General features: G+C 41.5%; 1 protein-coding gene and 1 long non-coding RNA gene across 2 annotated transcripts; both read left to right on the forward strand.

The window, feature by feature from the left end:
• The first annotated feature begins 3,477 nt into the window (after positions 1 to 3,477).
• Positions 3,478 to 13,580, forward strand: LOC121560656. The gene is made up of 10 exons (XM_045220519.1): positions 3,478 to 3,712; positions 4,303 to 4,587; positions 4,838 to 5,066; positions 5,262 to 5,266; positions 8,459 to 8,647; positions 9,199 to 9,408; positions 9,616 to 9,651; positions 11,966 to 12,232; positions 13,111 to 13,368; positions 13,466 to 13,580. The coding sequence occupies exons 2-10, from the start codon at positions 4,334 to 4,336 to the stop codon at positions 13,578 to 13,580; spliced, it is 1,563 nt and encodes a 520-aa protein (XP_045076454.1). The 5' UTR covers positions 3,478 to 3,712; positions 4,303 to 4,333.
• A 1,418-nt stretch (positions 13,581 to 14,998) lies between these two features.
• On the forward strand, positions 14,999 to 16,614 carry LOC123490554. Its single transcript, XR_006660993.1, has 4 exons — positions 14,999 to 15,020; positions 15,119 to 15,388; positions 15,710 to 15,793; positions 15,939 to 16,614. It is a non-coding gene; the product is annotated as an uncharacterized LOC123490554 (long non-coding RNA).
• Positions 16,615 to 19,099: the final 2,485 nt, after the last annotated feature.

Raw genomic sequence — 19,099 nt, forward strand, 5'->3', positions numbered from 1 at the left:
AAATAGGGAGGACAAACTAACATAATGGGGAACAGGTTAAATAGGGAGGGCAAACTAACATAATGGGGAACAGGTTAAATAGGGAGGGCAAACTAACATAATGGGGAACAGGTGTGCAACAACAGACAACAATCAAATGAACATAGAAATATAGAACATAGAGCGGCAGCAGCTAGTACTCTGGTGACGACGAACACCGAGGCCTGCCCGAGCCAGAAGGAAGGGCAGTCTGGGCAGAATCCGTGACAGTACCCCCCCGACACCGGGCAGAGACGGTGGGTTTGTGCCCCTAGGCGACGTTGTTGCCGGTGATGTCTGGTGGAGGACCTGCCTTACAACAGGCCTACAAGCCCTCAGTCCAGCCTCTCTCAGCCTATTGCGGACAGTCTGAGCACTGATGGAAGGATTGTGTGTTCCTGGTGTAACTCGGGCAGTTGTTGTTGCCGTCCTGTACCTGTCTTGCAGGTGTGATGTTCGGATGTATCCGATCCTGTGCAGGTGTTGTTACACGTGGTCTGCCACTGCAAGGGATTTTCAGCTGTCCGTCCTGTCTCCCTGTAGCGCTGTCTTAGGTGTCTCACAGTACGGACATTGCAATGTATTGCCCTGGCCACATCTGCAGTCCTCATGCCTCCTTGCAGCATGCCTAAGGCACGTTCACTCAGATGAGCAGGGACCCTGGGCATCTTTCTTTTGGTGTTTTTCAGAGTCAGTAGAAAGGCCTCTTTATTGCCCCAAGTTTTCAAAACTGTGACCTTAATCGCCTACCGTCTGTAAGATGTTAGTGTCTTAACGACCGGTCCACAGGTGCATGTTCATTAATTGTTTATGGTTCAATGAACAAGCATGGGAAACAGTGTTTAAACCCTTTAAAATTAAGATCTGTGAAGTTATTTGGATTTCTATGAATTATCTTTGAAAGACGGTCCTGAAAAAGGGATGTTTCTTTTTTTGCTGAGTTTATATTCTTGTTTTACGCCATTGTAATAGATACATTCACATTTAGTTGGTTTATGTTTTGTTTACATGGGCTAAAAAGTTTAGTTGAATGAATAAACCTAATCATTATTTGACTGTTCTACTATTAACTGACTATGTACTTTCGTCTTCCAGAGATCCTACGTGTTGAAACATACCAGTGATGCTGCAGACACAACCAGGGACATGGCTTCTGCAAGACAATCTGCTTTAGAGTACATTAGAAATGGAAGGCTACGTCTCATTCGAAGGCTCCAGAATCTTCCCCTCATTGTGGAAAACCTGTTCCAGCGCAAGGTTCTTCACGAGGAGGAAGTCAGTAAAATTCAGGCTGAAGTTGACCGCTTTGACCAAACCAGAAGAATACTGGACTGGGTCTCGGCCAAAGGAGAGGCTGCATGCTATGAGTTGCTGACGATTCTATACATCACAAGGAAGAGGACCTTAGACGACGCTGACTTACAGCAATGGATCAGCTGCTTCCCCTTTGAGGAAGACCCAGAGATGACAGACTACCTTGTTGGTAAGTGATCGTATGGTATCCTCTTAGTATACACTATATAGTATACAATTAGCTTACTGTCGCGCTCCATAGACAGGGTTTGTACTTTTGGCACTATTCCTTTGGTTCCATGGTGCTGGCGAAGCTATTTGAAGCGCACATTGAAAGGGGTTAATGTACCTTTGTTCATCAAAAATAAGTGCGACCAATGCACTCTTCATGAAGTAAAAATGCCTTTATTATAATGGCATGTTCAATAGAGATTTGTCATTGTCCTCCCTGATGAAGGCTACGCTGAAACGGATCAGAGGTTTTATACATATTGTTCTATTGAACGTGCCATCATAATACAGGCATTTTAACTTTGTTTTTAGTGCCCCTTGGTTGTTCTTGTTTTTGATGACCATTTAGCCCCAAAAGAGCACCTTCAATCTACAAAGATCTACTAGTGTATCCTTGTAGCTTTCTGTCCTGATTTTCTCTAGTCCTTTAGATTGGCTTTGATTTGTTTGCACAGTGCATTTACTCTCTCTTCCCTTAATACCCTTATTTTAGGTTCAAAACCCTGTCACGGATATCAGACACAGCTGAAATGTAAAGCACGGAAGATCACAAATAGTGCATGGAAACAAAGCTGTAGTCTCCTACCAGAGACATGTAGAAATGAGGGGACTTTATCTTACACCCCTCTTGTGTTAGATACAGATGTGCATTCATCTCTCTCCAAAATTAAAGTGAAGAGCAAAAAGATGCAAGAAAGCTCACGCCCTAAAAAGCTAAAGAGCTTCATCCCCATGGCCAAACAGGAAACATCCCCTGCTGACCTGCTTAGAACACATGAGAAAAAAATCCTCCTTTTTGGAAAACCTGGAATTGGAAAAACAACAGTCGCCCATCAAATGTTGAACCTCTGGGCAGAGAAAGATCACATAGAACTAGACTACATGTTTTATTTTGACGTGAGAGACATTTCACACAGAAAACCCATGAGCCTGGAGGACCTTCTCTTTAACATGTACAGTGAGCCCCAAAAAAGTAAAGAAGAAGTGTTACAGGATATTAAGGAGAACTCTGAAAACGTTGTCATCATATTTGATGAAATCACAGACATCTCCTCGCTGTCGGTAGTAAAGGAACTTATGGAGAACCTCCTCCCTGATGCAAAGATTGTGACTACATGCAGACCAGATCAATCTGAAGACTTCCTGACAGACTGGCCCGCAGACTGGTTCAGAGTGGAGGTGAAAGGGTTCAGTGATGCATCCATCAGGGCTTACTTAACAGAGATGCTGAGTGCTGATCCTGACTCCTTGAGCAGTGTGTTAAACAACCTAGAGTTGTTCAGTCTGTGCCATGTCCCAATGTATGCACTGATGGTGGTTACCTGCATTTATTTCCCTACCTCAAAGGCTTCTAAACAGACATGCACTATAACTGAAATGTACAGCAACATCCTCCGTCACTGCATCCAAAAACACAGTGGCAAACGACTTAAGGATACCGACAATTATCTCAAAGAAAACAGAGAGAAAATATTGTCTTTGGCAGAAATTGCTTTTGATGCAACAAATGAAAAAAACATGAACTTGACAACACCGAGTTGTGAAGAAAGCGGTGTCCATTTTGCGTTCTTGGGAGCACTTATGGTTAAGGTTGCACCCACAGCGTCAGACACTTACTGTGCATTTCTCCACTACACAATGCAGGAGTTCTTTGGTGCCCTTTGGCTCTTACAGAATCCAGATCAAATCAGAGCGGTTCTAGAGAAGTGCCAGACTGAAGAATGGAAACACACAAAACACTTGATTCCTTTCCTGTGTGGGCTTCTGAATGAGAGGAATATTAGATTGGTAAACGGTCTAGTTCCAGATCAACAGATCAAGAAGACGTCAGATTGGTTCTTCAAGGAAGTGGTGAACACATTTCTTCCATCTCAAACAAACCAAGATCATGCAGAAGGTGGTGCTCCTGAGTTTGAGATAGATCTTCTGTTTTGTGTCAGTGCTTGTATGAACATCAGTCTACTGAGGCCTGTCTCCTTCTCCTGGACAAACTGGACTATCATCTAGACCTGAGTGGAGAACATCTTGATCCTCACCAGTGCTGTGCAGTGTCTTATGTGACCAGTCAGTCTGCAGAGAGAAAGGTTGGCTTGGACCTGAACGACTGCATTGTGTCAGACCAAGGAGTAAGGCTGATACTGGGCTCTCTGAAGAATGTCAGACATCTTGGGTAAGTTTATTATCTGTGTACAAACTAACCTAATTAAAGAAAGATTGGTAATCACCTAACCATTCATGCAACTCCTTTAATTCCTTGTTTGTCACAGCTGTATCATGGCTGAATGTCTACCATTTGAGATCAGGTTGCATCTCTCTGTAAATTAAAAAACTTTCTCAAGACTTTGTTAACTCACCCCCAAATCCCTGCAAATAAGTTATCTTGATGAATGGAACACTCATTGGTATTTCAGCCATTTACTGAGTTAGTTATAAAGATGACAAAACATTGGGTTCATGCTACTTCAAAACAATGTAAGATTTGAATTACAGATCTAATCTGTTTTCTGATGATACATCTGACCCTCCAATGAATGTCAGACATCTTGGGTAATATTTGTGTTATATATTTGTGTTATTTAATTCACCAGTTTATTTCCAATTATCCACTCAAAGAAAGAGAAATTGGGGTGAAGCAACTGATCTTTATAAAAATATATATTATATTCTCTTCCATTCAGATACTTAGTTATAAACACTTCTGTGTCATGCTACTTTGAAATAATCTGTATAATTTAATTTATAATCTAATCTCTTTTAAAGGCCCTCCTCTGGTGATTCATCTGACCCCTCAATGCTGTGTCAACTCTGGACAACTTTGCTGAGCAGTGTGGCAGAGATGGACTTCACCAGCTTACTTGGTCTCTGTGGAAATGAGTTGCACCTTCCAGTCCAGGGTGAAAGACGAATGTTTGAGAGAGCAGAAGAAGTGATGAAGCAGAGTCTAGAGAGGGTTCATCTCTGTCTACACTGGGGTCAGAGTACTCTTCTCAGTGAAGCTCTCAGCAAAACCATTTTAGACTGTTTATCACATATCAACAAACTCAGGTGAGTGTTTCCACAGCCAATATATATTTACTCAATGCCTTTGTGACTATTCATTTATTTAAGTCAGTTGAGAACATATTGTTCTTATTTCCAATGACAACCTATCAAAAGGCTAAGACAGACAAACAAGACATTGCAACAACACAACAAGACACACATGACAACAGTATTCAGTCTGTAAAAGAGGCAGCAGTCACATTCTCCCTGCTTCTATCTGAACATAGACATTCTTATGTTTTATGGGTCACAGGTTTACCCCACTAGAACATCAGAGAGGATCCCCTGAAAGACTGGAGACAGAAGAGAAAGCAGTCCTACTAGATTTGTGTCTACAAGCAGCACTAGATCACAGAGAAACCTTCCAGAGAGCTGTGAACACACTGCTGTCACTGTTCTCTGTGTATCAAACTGAGAGATATGACATCCTGCTGGATCTGTACTCACATGTGAAGGACTATGAGACTCAAACATGCAGGACTGTCCTTCCAGCATTACAGCCAGTTTACCAGTCAGGTCCTGCAGTCTGGTCCATAGACCTCTCAGAGAGAAAGGCCTCCCTCCTCCTAGAAGTGCTGAAACTCCAACCAGAGAAGAAACCAGTAGAGCTGAAGGGCTGGTCAGATGAAGAGAGTGAAGTGAGGAGTTTCCTTCAGTGTCTGCCCTACATCTCACAGCTGAGGTGAGTGAGTTTATCCAACAAGAGTCCATATGTCATTGAACTGGTGGAGATAGTATTTCTGTTAACATCGTCTTTATCTGTTTAATACAGGCACATATAAAGATGCTGTAGAAACTCTAATTCAGTAGGAATTGAAATTGAACAAAATTCCAATTCATAGTTGTATTGTTACAGAAAGTTGGAGTCATAAAGTGCTATTGGTTTTCAGTTCCCCAACCCTGTTACTCATATCAGTCCTCATCACTCACCTGTATATCATCTGTGTTTTAAACTGTTTGTTCAGATTTCCTCTACTGAAGGATAATATAGAGAGGACAAGGAGAGAGAAGATATTCCTACTGAATCTGTGTCTTCAAGCAGCTCTCCATGAGAGAGGAACCATACAAACAACTGTAGAGAAAGTGTTTTCACTGTCTGATGTATATCACAGTCAGAAATGTGATTTCCTGCTGGATCTGTACTCACATGTGAAGGACTATGAGACTCAAACAGGCAGGAGTGTCCTTCCAGCATTACAGCCAGTTTACCAGTCAGCTCCTGCAGTCTGGTCCATAGACCTCTCAAAGAGAAAGGCCTCCCTCCTCCTAGAAGTGCTGAAACTCCAACCAGAGAAGAAACCAGTAGAGCTGAAGGACTGGTCAGATGAAGAGAGTGAAGTGAGGAGTTTCCTTCAGTGTCTGCCCTACATCTCACAGCTGAGGTGAGTTGGATCCGTACAGTTCAGAGATTGTAGTTGTCTGTCCCTGTATTTCCCTTTAGAGAGGATGCGTTTAGCTTTCTGCAGTAACTTAATAAACTAAACAGACACATACCGTTTGGAAAATATGCAATCTTTGTAGTCAGGATTTTATGGAACAATTTAAGTGGATGATGAGTTTAGAAAGAGAGTCATTGTATTTTAACTGCCATAATGTGACCATCAGAAATTCAAATATCTCTCAAATATTCATCTATTTGTTGTTTAACTGTTCTTGCAGTTTTCCTCCACCACAGGATCATAGAAGATCCCCTGAAGAGAGGACAAAGAGAGAGAAGATATTCCTACTTAATCTGTGTCTTCAAGCAGCTCTCCATGAGAGAGGAACCATAAAAACAACTGTAGAGAAACTGTTGTCACTGTCTGAAGTATATCGCTATCAGAAATGGGATTTCCTGCTGGAGCTGTACTCAGATGTGAAGGACTATGAGACTCAAACAGGCAGGAGTGTCCTTCCAGCATTACAGCCAGTTTACCAGTCAGCCAGTCCTGCAGTCTGGTCCATAGACCTCTCAAAAAGAAAGGCCTCCCACCTCCTAGAAGTGCTGAAACTCCAACCAGAGAAGAAACCAGTAGAGCTGAAGGGCTGGTCAGATGAAGAGAGTGAAGTGAGGAGTTTCCTTCAGTGTCTGCCCTACATCTCACAGCTGAGGTGAGTCTGAACATGTGTGGTGGTTAGTGATTATGTGATGCTAGTGATTATTATCTTGTAGAAACGTTGTAATATGAAACTTCAAGTGTTGGTGAATCTGGTAACATTTATACTCAGATTTCTTGACATAACAAATGTTGCATTACTAAATGTCACACAGATATTGTGAATTTTTCTACATTTTTTGATGATAGACATTTGTCTTTTAGAAATCTTGTGAATTTTATGTTTGAGACGTTTTGTAACATGAAACCTGAAAGTTTATACTCAGAATACCTAATCTACAAAACCAAATGTCCTGCATATTATGGAACTTTCTCTGTGACGTGGTATTATGTGTCCATATGACAGGCATGTATTCATATATAGTGAGGTCAAAGTATTGGGACATTGACACATTTTGTTTTGGCACATTTATTTTGGCTCTGTGCTCCAGCACTTTGGATTTTAAATGATTTAACTACAATGAGGTTAAAGTGCAGACTGTCAGCTTTAAATTGGAGGGTATCTTCATCCATATCGGGTGAACTGTTTCGAAATTACAGCACTTTTTGTAAAAGTCCCCCCATTTTAGGGAACCAAAAGTATTTGGGCATATTCACTTATGTGTATTAAAGTATTCCATAGTGTATTATTTGGTCGTATATTCCTAGAACGCAATGACTACATCAAGCTTGTGATTCTACAAATGTGTTGGATGCAGTTGCTGTTTGTTTTGGTTGTGTTTCAGATTATTTAGTGTCCAATAGAAATGAAAGTTAAATAATGTATTGTGTCATTTTGGAGTCACTTTTATTGTAAATAAGAACAGAATATGTTTCTAAACACTTCTACATTAATGTGGATGCTTCCATGATCTCGGATAATCCTGAATGAATTGTGAATAATGATGAGTGATAAGGTTAAAGAGGCATAAATATTATACCTTCCAAAGACAATGCTAACCCCTCCCTGTTATTGTAATGGTGAGAGGTTAGCATGTCTTGGGGGTATGATATAAAATGCTAACCCCTCCCTGTTATTGTAATGGTGAGAGGTTAGCATGTCTTGGGGGTATGATATAAAATGCTAACCCCTCCCTGTTATTGTAATGGTGAGAGGTTAGCATGTCTTGGGGGTATGATATAAAATGCTAACCCCTACCTGTTATTGTAATGGTGAGAGGTTAGCATGTCTTGGGGTATGATATAAAATGCTAACCCCTACCTGTTAGTGTAATGGTGAGAGGTTAGCATGTCTTGGGGGTATTATATAAAATGCTAACCCCTACCTGTTAGTGTAATGGTGAGAGGTTAGCATGTCTTGGGGGTATGATATAAAATGCTAACCCCTACCTGTTATTGTAATGGTGAGAGGTTAGCATGTCTTGGGGGTATGATATAAAATGCTAACCCCTACCTGTTATTGTAATGGTGAGAGGTTAGCATGTCTTGGGGGTATGATATAAAATGATAACCCCTACCTGTTATTGTAATGGTGAGAGGTTAGCATGTCTTGGGGGTATGATATAAAATGCTAACCCCTACCTGTTATTGTAAATTCTTGACAAAAACATTCTAATTGATTCCAGTTTAATTCCAGGTTATCCCCTGATTTCCTGACGTAACAAATGTTGCATTACTAAATGTCACACATACATCATGTGAATGTCTCTAAAATTAAATAATTTTACATATAATCAAAGCACATTATGTAAATGTATAGCTACTTCATATTTCTTTAGCTATGACTGGTTTCATGTGTTCATCCATGTCTGATTCAGCTGTTACTGTCCTTGTTGCAGTTTCCGTCCATGGTGGCCTGAACACTCAAAGCGGATCAAGTTCCTGGTGGATCTCCTGTCTCAAGCAGCAGAGTGGGAGGAGCAGACAGGAGAGAAGACACTGAAGCTGGTATCATCAGTGTGGACTTACAGCACCTTTCCTTTTCTCAGTGTAGACAATTCTAAACAGAGTGATTTCCTGCTGGATCTGTACTCTCATGTGAAGGACTATGAGACTCAAACAGGCAGGAGTGTCCTTCCAGCATTACAGCCAGTTTACCATTCAGCTCCTGCAGTCTGGTCCATAGAGCTCTCAAAAGGAAAGGCCTCCCACCTCCTAGAAGTGCTGAAACTCCAACCAGAGAAGAAACCAGTAGAGCTGAAGGACTGGTCAGATGAAGAGAGTGAAGTGAGGAGTTTCCTTCAGTGTCTGCCCTACATCTCACAGCTGAGGTGAGTCTGAACATGTGTGGTGGTTAGTGATTATGTGATGCTAGTGATTATTAGCTTGTAGAAATGTTGTAATATAAATCTTCAAGTGTTGGTGAATCTGGTAACATTTATACTCAGATTTCCTGCCATAACAAATGTTGCATTACTAAATGTCACACATACATCATGTGAATGTCTCTAAAAGTAAATACTTTTACATATAATCAAAGCACATTATGTAAATGTATAACTACTTCATATATCTTTAGCTATGACTGGTTTCATGTGTTCATCCATGTCTGAATCAGCTGTTACTGTCCTTGTTGCAGTTTCTATCCAAGGAGGTCTGATCACTCAAAGCAGATCAAGTTCCTGGTGGATCTCCTGTCTCAAGCAGCAGAGTGGGAGGAGCAGACAGGAGAGAAGACACTGAAGCTGGTATCGTCAATGTGGACTTACAGCACTTTCCCCTTCAGTGATGATGAAGATGATGATGATTATGAGAATAAGGAATATCAATGTGATTTCCTGCTGGATCTGTACTCACATGTGAAGGACTATGAGACTCAAACAGGCAGGAGTGTCCTTCCAGCATTACAGCCAGTTTACCAATCAGCTCCTGCAGTCTGGTCCATAGACCTCTCAGAGAGAAAGGCCTCCCTCCTCCTAGAAGTGCTGAAACTCCAACCAGAGAAGAAACCAGTAGAGCTGAAGGGCTGGTCAGATGAAGAGAGTGAAGTGAGGAGTTTCCTTCAGTGTCTGCCCTACATCTCACAGCTGAGGTGAGTCTGAACATGTGTGGTGGTTAGTGATTATGTGATGCTAGTGATTATTGTCTTGTAGAAACATTGTAATATAAAACTTAAAGTGTTGGTGAATCTGGTAACATTTATACTCAGATTTCTTGACATAACAAATGTTGCATTACTAAATGTCACACAGATATTGTGAATTTTTCTACATTTTGTGATGCTACACATTTGTCTTTTAGAAATCTTGTGAATTTTATGTTTAAGACGTTTTGTAACATGAAACCTGAAAGTTTATATTCAGAATACCTAATCTACAAAACCAAATGTCCTGCATATTATGGAACTTTCTCTGTGACATGGTAGTACGTGTCCATATGACAGGCATGTATTCATGTACAGTGAGGTTAAATTATTGGGACATTAACACATTTTTGTTTGGGCACATTTATTTTGGCTCTGTGCTCCAGCACTTTGGATTTTAAATGATTCAACTACACTGAGGTTAAAGTGCAGACTGTCAGCTTTAATTGGAGGGTATCTTCATCCATATCGGGTGAACTGTTTCGAAATTACAGCACTTTTTGTAAAAGTCCCCCCATTTTAGGGAACCAAAAGTATTTGGGCATATTCACTTATGTGTATTAAAGTATTCCACAGATTATTTAGTGTCCAATAGAAATGAATGTTAAATAATGTATTGTGTCATTTTGGAGTCAGTTTTATTGTAAATAAGAACAGAATATGTTTCTAAACACTTCTACATTAATGTGGATGCTTCCATGATCTCGGATAATCCTGAATGAATAGTGAATAATGATGAGTGATAAGGTTACAGAGGCATAAATATTATACCTTCCAAAGACAATGCTAACCCCTACCTGTTATTGTAATGGTGAGAGGTTAGCATGTATTGGGGGTATGATATAAAATGCTAACCCCTACCTGTTATTGTAATGGTGAGAGGTTAGCATGTCTTGGGGGTATGATATAAAATGCTAACCCCTACCTGTTAGTGTAATGGTGAGAGGTTAGCATGTCTTGGGGGTATGATATAAAATGCTAACCCCTACCTGTTATTGTAATGGTGAGAGGTTAGCATGTCTTGGGGGTATGATATAAAATGCTAACCCCTCCCTGTTATTGTAATGGTGAGAGGTTAGCATGTCTTGGGGTATGATATAAAATGCTAACCCCTCCCTGTTATTGTAATGGTGAGAGGTTAGCATGTCTTGGGGGTATGATATAAAATGCTAACCCCTCCCTGTTATTGTAATGGTGAGAGGTTAGCATGTCTTGGTGGTATGATATAAAATGCTAACCCTTACCTGTTATTGTAATGGTGAGAGGTTAGCATGTCTTGGGGTATGATATAAAAATGCTAACCCCTCCCTGTTAATGTATTGGTGAGAGGTTAGCATGTCTTGGGGTATGATATAAAATGCTAACCCCTACCTGTTAATGTATTGGTGAGAGGTTAGCATGTCTTGGGGGTATGATATAAAATGCTAACCCCTACCTGTTATTGTAATGGTGAGAGGTTAGCATGTCTTGGGGGTATGATATAAAATGCTAACCCCTCCCTGTTAATGTATTGGTGAGAGGTTAGCATGTCTTGGGGGTATGATATAAAATGCTAACCCCTACCTGTTATTGTAATGGTGAGAGGTTAGCATGTCTTGGTGGTATGATATAAAATGCTAACCCTTACCTGTTATTGTAATGGTGAGAGGTTAGCATGTCTTGGGGGTATGATATAAAATGCTAACCCTTACCTGTTATTGTAATGGTGAGAGGTTAGCATGTCTTGGGGGTATGATATAAAATGCTAACCCCTACCTGTTAGTGTAATGGTGAGAGGTTAGCACGTCTTGGCTGATATGATATTTATGCCTCTAACTTTCTCACTCATCTTGATTCACGATTCATTCTGGATTATCTGTAATCATGGTAGCATCCACATTAATGTAGAATTTCTACATGAACAGTCAATACATGTTAGGTGTTTCTAACCTGTATTTATTTAGTCAATACTTATGTAATCAAGGTATATCAGTGTTTTATTTTTCATTAATCTTTAACAAAGTATTTTCTTGACAAAAACATTCTAATTGAATCCATTTTAATTCCAGGTTGTAACACAATAAAAAGTATGTAAGGGGATTGAATACTAATGCAAGGCACTGTATGTACAAACATTGCTGTAACTTTAACCTCATAGTCATTGTATCATGTCAAAGTGCTGGAGTACAGAGCCAAAACAACAAAACATTTGTCACTGTCCCAATACTTTTGGACTGTCTCCTAAATGTCTGATTTCATGTCCCCCCATGTTCTGCTGTTTCAGCTGTGATGATGACAGGTTCTTCCAGAGGGTGTGTGAATCCGTCCCTGTGAGGTCCAGAGAGGAGGACCAGCAGTTGGCCTCTCTCCTCCAGGCCTTGGGCTCCACCCTGTCACTGGGAGGAGAGTTACCCAGGAAAACCTGCAGGTCTGTGGGGAGAGTCCTGGGTCTCTGTGCCTCCAGAGTGGACCTCACTCTTACCCCCAGCAAGATCTCTCTCCAAGGAGCCTTACTTATTGTGAGACATGAGTCAAAGCTACACAAGCTCAGGTATGTTCAGTAAGACAGCTTTTACAGGTGTTGGGTTCTAACTTGAAACAATCCTTATTCATGTTACCATATTAGAACTGGGTGAATGTAAATCTACTGGGGGAGAAAGGGGAAAGTTGACATTCTGTCAGAACATGTCATTGTTAAATCTCATGTATCCTATGGAGAGGAGAAGGGTAATCTCATGTATCCTATGGAGAGGAGAAGGGTAATCTCATGTATCCTATGGAGAGAAGGGTAATCTCATGTATCCTATGGAGAGGAGAAGGGTAATCTCATGTATCCTATGGAGAGGAGAAGGGTAATCTCATGTATCCTATGGAGAGGAGAAGGGGTAATCTCATGTATCCTATGGAGAGGAGAAGGGTAATCTCATGTATCCTATGGAGAGGAGAAGGGTAATCTCATGTATCCTATGGAGAGGAGAAGGGTAATCTCATGTATCCTATGGAGAGGAGAAGGGTAATCTCATGTATCCTATGGAGAGGAGAAGGGTAACCGTCTGGTTTCAGTGTAGGACAGCCGTGAGTTAGGGAGGAGGGAGGAGTTCGGGCCGAGGTCAGGTCAGATGAAGTGAGGAGGAACAGTCCCCACTTCAGTTCCTGCCTAGCAACAGAGATGTATTGGCTGTCCAGAGGTGCAAGGAAGAGACTCCGCCTAAATATATGTGCTTGTGTAAACATGTCTTGGTCCTTTCAGCTGTTTGACCCAGTGAGTGAATAAACCTGGTTTGAGCATGGACTAGTTGTCCGTTAGGTTCTGACAAACAGAGTGAAGAACTTACACTGGTCTATTGAATAGTTTATTTTCCTATTGAGCATTTTATCTGACAAGGTTTCTCTGTTTAAAGTGACTTGAGTTTTGTCTTTTCATTCCAGGCTGAATGTGGGCATGGCAGTGAAACTGTCCAGACTGGTTAGGAGGACAGGGAGAGGTGCTACTCCACTGACTGTCCCAGAGCTCTCCCTGGTCCTAAAGAGCAACCAGCCACCAGAGAGAGTGTTATCCAGGGCTCTGAGTAGTGTGGCATCCCTGCTGAGACTCTGGAGGGTTCAGTGTCTGGACCTGACTGACTTCTGGATCCAGGGTCACTCTCTCATCACACTGCTGTGTCACCAGGGACCTCTCTCTCTCAGGTCAGTCCGAAGCTGATGTTTTTAGAAGTAGAAATAGGAACTTCATTCATGTGTTTTTCTTCATATTTCTGACTGCCTTAATGTTCCAACCTCCTAGACTGAACTCAGACACTCTGCAGCAGCTGACTGTAGTTGTGTATGAAGCTCAGGACAAGGACTTGACTCAGTGGTTCCTGGAGAAGGTTGGTGGAGACCTACCTCCTGCAGGCTAGACCTGGAAGTGCTTCTCTCTCTGCTGCAGCATTCAACCCACAACATCACTGTGGACCTCAGGAAGAACAGGCTCCTAGAGAAGAACATCTCAGATCTTCTCCCCTTTTCTGGGAAGGGTTATATTCAAGAGGTGGGAGAACTTCTTTCTCTATTCAGACTTTCTAGAAAGAAGAACATAACTATTTATATCCAGTGACATGTTGTTCTGAGTGATCCTCTGTAATATCATTAGGGTTTAATTCAAGAGGTGAGAGATCTTTATTCAATATTTATAGACTTTAATTATTAATGTCCTGTCCAGCCAGTTGTTGCTATGTGAGTTATCCTTTATGAAACCTTGACATAACCACAACAATCCATTCTCCATGTTTGTTCAGGTCCAGTTCCAGCTTTGTAAAGTCCACCATCAGACAGATCTATGACAGCAGAGCCAGTGACTGTGTGTCCAGTTTGTTGAGGTCTTCAGACCATTGGATCAACCTGAACAGCAGAGAGCTGGACAGAGTGGACTGTACTGCTCTGTGTTTTACCCTGCAGCACTGCCACCAAGTCAAAGTCAACCTGCTGTGGACCTCCATACCACCGGGGAGATAGAGAGCATCCTGCCTCTTCTGGACAGAGTCTCCCAACTCAGGTTTAGTTGGCTCTCTTTAACCCTGCTAGAATTGATATGAAGACTGATTTAACCACTAACCCTAACCTTAGTCTAATGCACTAAACCTTAACCTCACCTAGGGGTGGAATTGAAGGGGAACGCTGGGAGTTGACATGACAAACAGAGTTGTAGTGTGTTCATCAGTGTTATAATGTGTGATGGTGTTTAAATAAGTCTCTGTCTGTCTCTCTCTCTCTCTCTTTCTCTCTCTTTCTCTCTCGCTCTCTGTCTCTCTCTGTCTCTCTCTGTCTCTCTCTCTCTCTCTCTGTCTCTCTCTCTCTCTCTGTCTCTCTCTCTCTGTCTCTCTCTCTCTGTCTCTCTCTCTCTCTCTGTTTTTTTCTCTGTCTCTCTCTCTCTGTGTTTTCTCTCTCTCTCTCTCTCTCTCTCTCTCTCTCTCTCTCTCTCTCTCTCTCTCTCTCTCTCTCTCTCTCTCTGTAGTGTTGACAGGAGGTTACTGCTGAGTTTCCTCCAGTGCTGTGCTGCCTCTCAGATCCAGCAGGGGCACCACCACCACCACCACCAACAGCAGTATGGCTGCTCAGGTCTCTGCACTACAGGCTGGACTTCTCCTGCTCCTCCTCTGTGGACCTGTCAGCTCAGGACCAGGGAGGAGGCTCTGTGTCTGACCACTGACCACTGCAGGGCCATCCACTCTGTTCTGAAGCAGAACCAACACAGCACCCAGCTGGTCCAGAACCAGGTGCAGATCATCCTAAGAGACTGTGAGGTGGAGGACAGAGCACTGAGGGAGCTGCTTCCCCATCCTGCATATTGTCAAGCTGAGGTTAGACACACAAAGACAAACATTTAACCAACTAGTTCATCAGTAGGAGTTAGACCTACTCTGTGTCATAATGTTATCTCTGCCTCTTGTCCTGTCAGCCCCAGCAAAGCTCTGCTACGTCAGCTGCTGGACCTTGTGTGTGAGGGGATTGAAGAGGGGGTGCTGAGGCACGCAGAGTCCCTGTGCAGAGCCCTGGATGGAGAGCTGGACCTCAGTGAGACCAGGCTGGACCAGAAGGCCTGTGGATCTCTGGCCCTGGTTCTGGAACACTCAGAGGGGCTGTCAGAACTGGACCTCAGCCACTGTCAACTCACAGACCACCACCTACAGCCCCTGATCACACACCTGCACAAAGTACAAGTCCTGGAGTGAGTGGCTTACACTCTGTGTGTGTGTGTGTGTGTGTGTGTGTGTGTGTGTGTGTGTGTGTGTGTGTGTGTGTGTGTGTGTGTGTGTGTGTGTGTGTGTGTGTGTGTGTGTGTGTGTGTGTGTGTGTGTGTGTGTGTGTGTGTGTGTGTGTGACTACATGACAAATGTCTGATCACTCGTGTTCTCTCGCATTCTCTCTGTCTGTGTCTCTGTCTCTCTCTCTCTCTCTCTCTCTCTCTCTCTCTGTCTCTGTCTCTGTCTCTGTCTCTGTCTCTGTCTCTCTCTCTCTCTCTCTCTCTCTCTCTCTCTCTCTCTCGTAGCCTGAGTCACAATGACATCACTGATGCTCTGACTGACAAAATACTCCAACTGGTCTCCACCAACACTTCAATACACACCGTACGGTAAGGGTGTGTGTGACGGTGAAGCAGAGCATGTGTGTGTGAGATCATATGGGTGTCTCTGTTGCTGGGAGCAACTGTTGGAGGATGGAGATCTGTTGTCTAATGTTCTAATAATTATTAATAATAGTAATGTTCTTCTCTACAGACTCTTCAACAACAGAATCCAGGACAGAAGACCCTTCCTGACAGACAAGAGGTTTGAGATCTGGTGAAGATAATGTTGTATAATGACAGTATAATGTGGTCAATGTAGAAGGCTGGTTTGAGATCTGGTGAAGATAATGTTGTATAATGACAGTATAATGTGGTCAATGTATATAGAAGGCTGGTTCAAAATCACACTGATTGATCTGAGTCCAGAAGAATAGTCTTAGGGACAGGAATGTATCATCTGGTGGACAGACGTCTTACATGTGTTGTCACTCAGGTCCTTAAAAACACAGGAACATGTGTATTATAACTGTAGGATAGGAATATGTAGTTTTATTTACCACTAACAGTTTGTGTGTAAATACTTTAAATATTCATACATTATTTTATATCTAATTTTTTGAAGAAATGAATGGTATACCTTGTTTTATTAATGTGTTTTAAGCTTTATGCAAATCTTACTTGATGCGTCTTGTGATCAGTCAATTTGTGACATTCCTTCAGAAGGATCTTAATAGTGTAGTTTTTATCAGATTGCTGTGAATGTGTTCTACTGTTGCAGTGTGATACTAATACATGAGTTTCTGTTGCTGTCTAAGTTGTAGGTCAACTACATGGTACTGTAATACTGTTAGACAGACATACAGTAGGTCAACTACATGGTACTGTAATACTCAGACAGACATACAGTAGGTCAACTACATGGTACTGTAATACTGTTAGACAGACATACAGTAGGTCAACTACATGGTACTGTAATACTGTTAGACAGACATACAGTAGGTCAACTACATGGTACTGTAATACTGTTAGACAGACATACAGTAGGTCAACTACATGGTACTGTAATACTGTTAGACAGACATACAGTAGGTCAACTACATGGTACTGTAATACTGTTAGACAGACATACAGTAGGTCAACTACATGGTACTGTAATACTGTTAGACAGACATACAGTAGGTCAACTACATGGTACTGTAATACTGTTAGACAGACATACAGTAGGTCAACTACATGGTACTGTAATACTGTTAGACAGACATACAGTAGGTCAACTACATGGTACTGTAATACTGTTAGACAGACATACAGTAGGTCAACTACATGGTACTGTAATACTGTTAGACAGACATACAGTAGGTCAACTACATGGTACTGTAATACTCAGTTAGACAGACATACAGTAGGTCAACTACATGGTACTGTAATACTGTTAGACAGACATACAGTAGGTCAACTACATGGTACTGTAATACTCAGTTAGACAGACATACAGTAGGTCAACTACATGGTACTGTAATACTCAGTTAGACAGACATACAGTAGGTCAACTACATGGTACTGTAATACTGTTAGACAGACATACAGTAGGTCAACTACATGGTACTGTAATACTGTTAGACAGACATACAGTAGGTCAACTACATGGTACTGTAATACTGTTAGACAGACATACAGTAGGTCAACTACATGGTACTGTAATACTGTTAGACAGATATACGGTAGGTCAATGGCCTGGAATGTCCACCAGGGGGGGCACCAAGGGAAACTATAGGCCAGTCCTTCTACAGAGGCTCAAATGAATGGAACACTTTATCAGAGGAACATAAACTGATGGAACATTTTAATACGTTCAAAAGATACACCAAAAACTGGTTGCTGCAACAGTTCAATCATGTATAAACTACTGTCTTATCAACAGACCCATTAAAGAGATTCTCTGATACTTTTGTATACTCTTTAGACAGTAGTGCTGAAAGTAGCACTCAGGAGCCAAAAGTGGTCCCTGATAATTGCATACTATGTCACATATGTGCAGATATGTGCACCACATCATTGGTCTCTCGCTCTGCTGGGTAGGCCTCTTGCTAGCTGTCACTCAAATGTGAGGGGCTGAAGCTCATTGGCTAGAACTCAAACTGCAAAGGGGCTGGCTCATGTGGGGGGAAATGTAGGGGAAAAGGGCGTGGCACAGCTTGAAGAAAAGTCGCTTTCAAACTAGGGATTTTATTGCTAATTGAGGTAAGACCCTATTTCTGCTCATAGATTATACATGTAAGAACTACACATTGAAACATCCAGCCCAAAGTGGGAGGTTAAAAAAATTATTTCTTAGTCTCCAAACTACCGGAGCATGTCTTTAAACCCCCCTAGAGTCTATTGATAAAACTAGGCATCAATCTAAGTAACAGAATAAAAACATCCCTGTCAAAATCCATCAGTTTATGATAGAGATATGCATGGGCTGCGTCTCAATCCACCACATGCACCAATGGCAGCCTTCAGCATCTGAGGAAACGTCTGTAGCGTCCAAACAAGATGGTGGTCTCTGTCTAAGTAACAGAATAACAATAAAAAGGGGTATAATATGTGTAAATATATGATATATATATATTTCCTGAGCTTTCTAATATCCACTAGATATAGGACAGACACTTCAAAACCTTATTCCTTATGATTTATTTTTTGACTGTTTTTTTTTGCCATTTATTAATGTGTTATTCAAAGTGTTTCTATGGGCTATAGTAGTAAAGGACTCATTCAATTTTTATCAAATACATTTTTTACATATTTGTTTTTATACCTAAAGGGGTCCTAAAATTCCAAATCAAATAGCTAAATGATCTTTGGTAAGAACATCTTAAAACAATTCCATATGTAAGCTTAGAACCTTCAATATGTCAATATGTTTGTACTTGTCTCTATACAAATAAAATAAAATCAAACATGTATGATGCTTTCTTTTCTGATATTAAACAGACAAACCTCCCAAAAGTTTACTTTTTTGACTGGGTAAATGACGCATCTCCCTCTGGCACGCCCATCTCGGGATAGCCGGGCCCCGCCCATTTACCAGGACGCACCATATTAGGTAAATGACGTCAACGGAATCTCCTTATGGAACGTTCCATTTCTTGGGACCGGCAACTTCGAAGTTCTAACTTGTTATCTTTACCGATAAATGCATAGATGTATGTTTATAAACTGATATTATGTTGATATCCTCACCCTTTCCTCGTCAGATGGTGAGCAAGCCTAGAAAACCCCTGCAAACTATCAGTTGGCATTCAAACTTCCAGCAACTAGAAAGAACATACGAGAGACACTAGCCTTCATACATGGTCACTCTCAACAAGAGCTAATAAATAACCT

The sequence above is a fragment of the Coregonus clupeaformis genome, unplaced genomic scaffold, assembly GCF_020615455.1.
Source record: "Coregonus clupeaformis isolate EN_2021a unplaced genomic scaffold, ASM2061545v1 scaf4146, whole genome shotgun sequence".
In the NCBI taxonomy this organism is placed as follows: domain Eukaryota; kingdom Metazoa; phylum Chordata; class Actinopteri; order Salmoniformes; family Salmonidae; genus Coregonus; species Coregonus clupeaformis.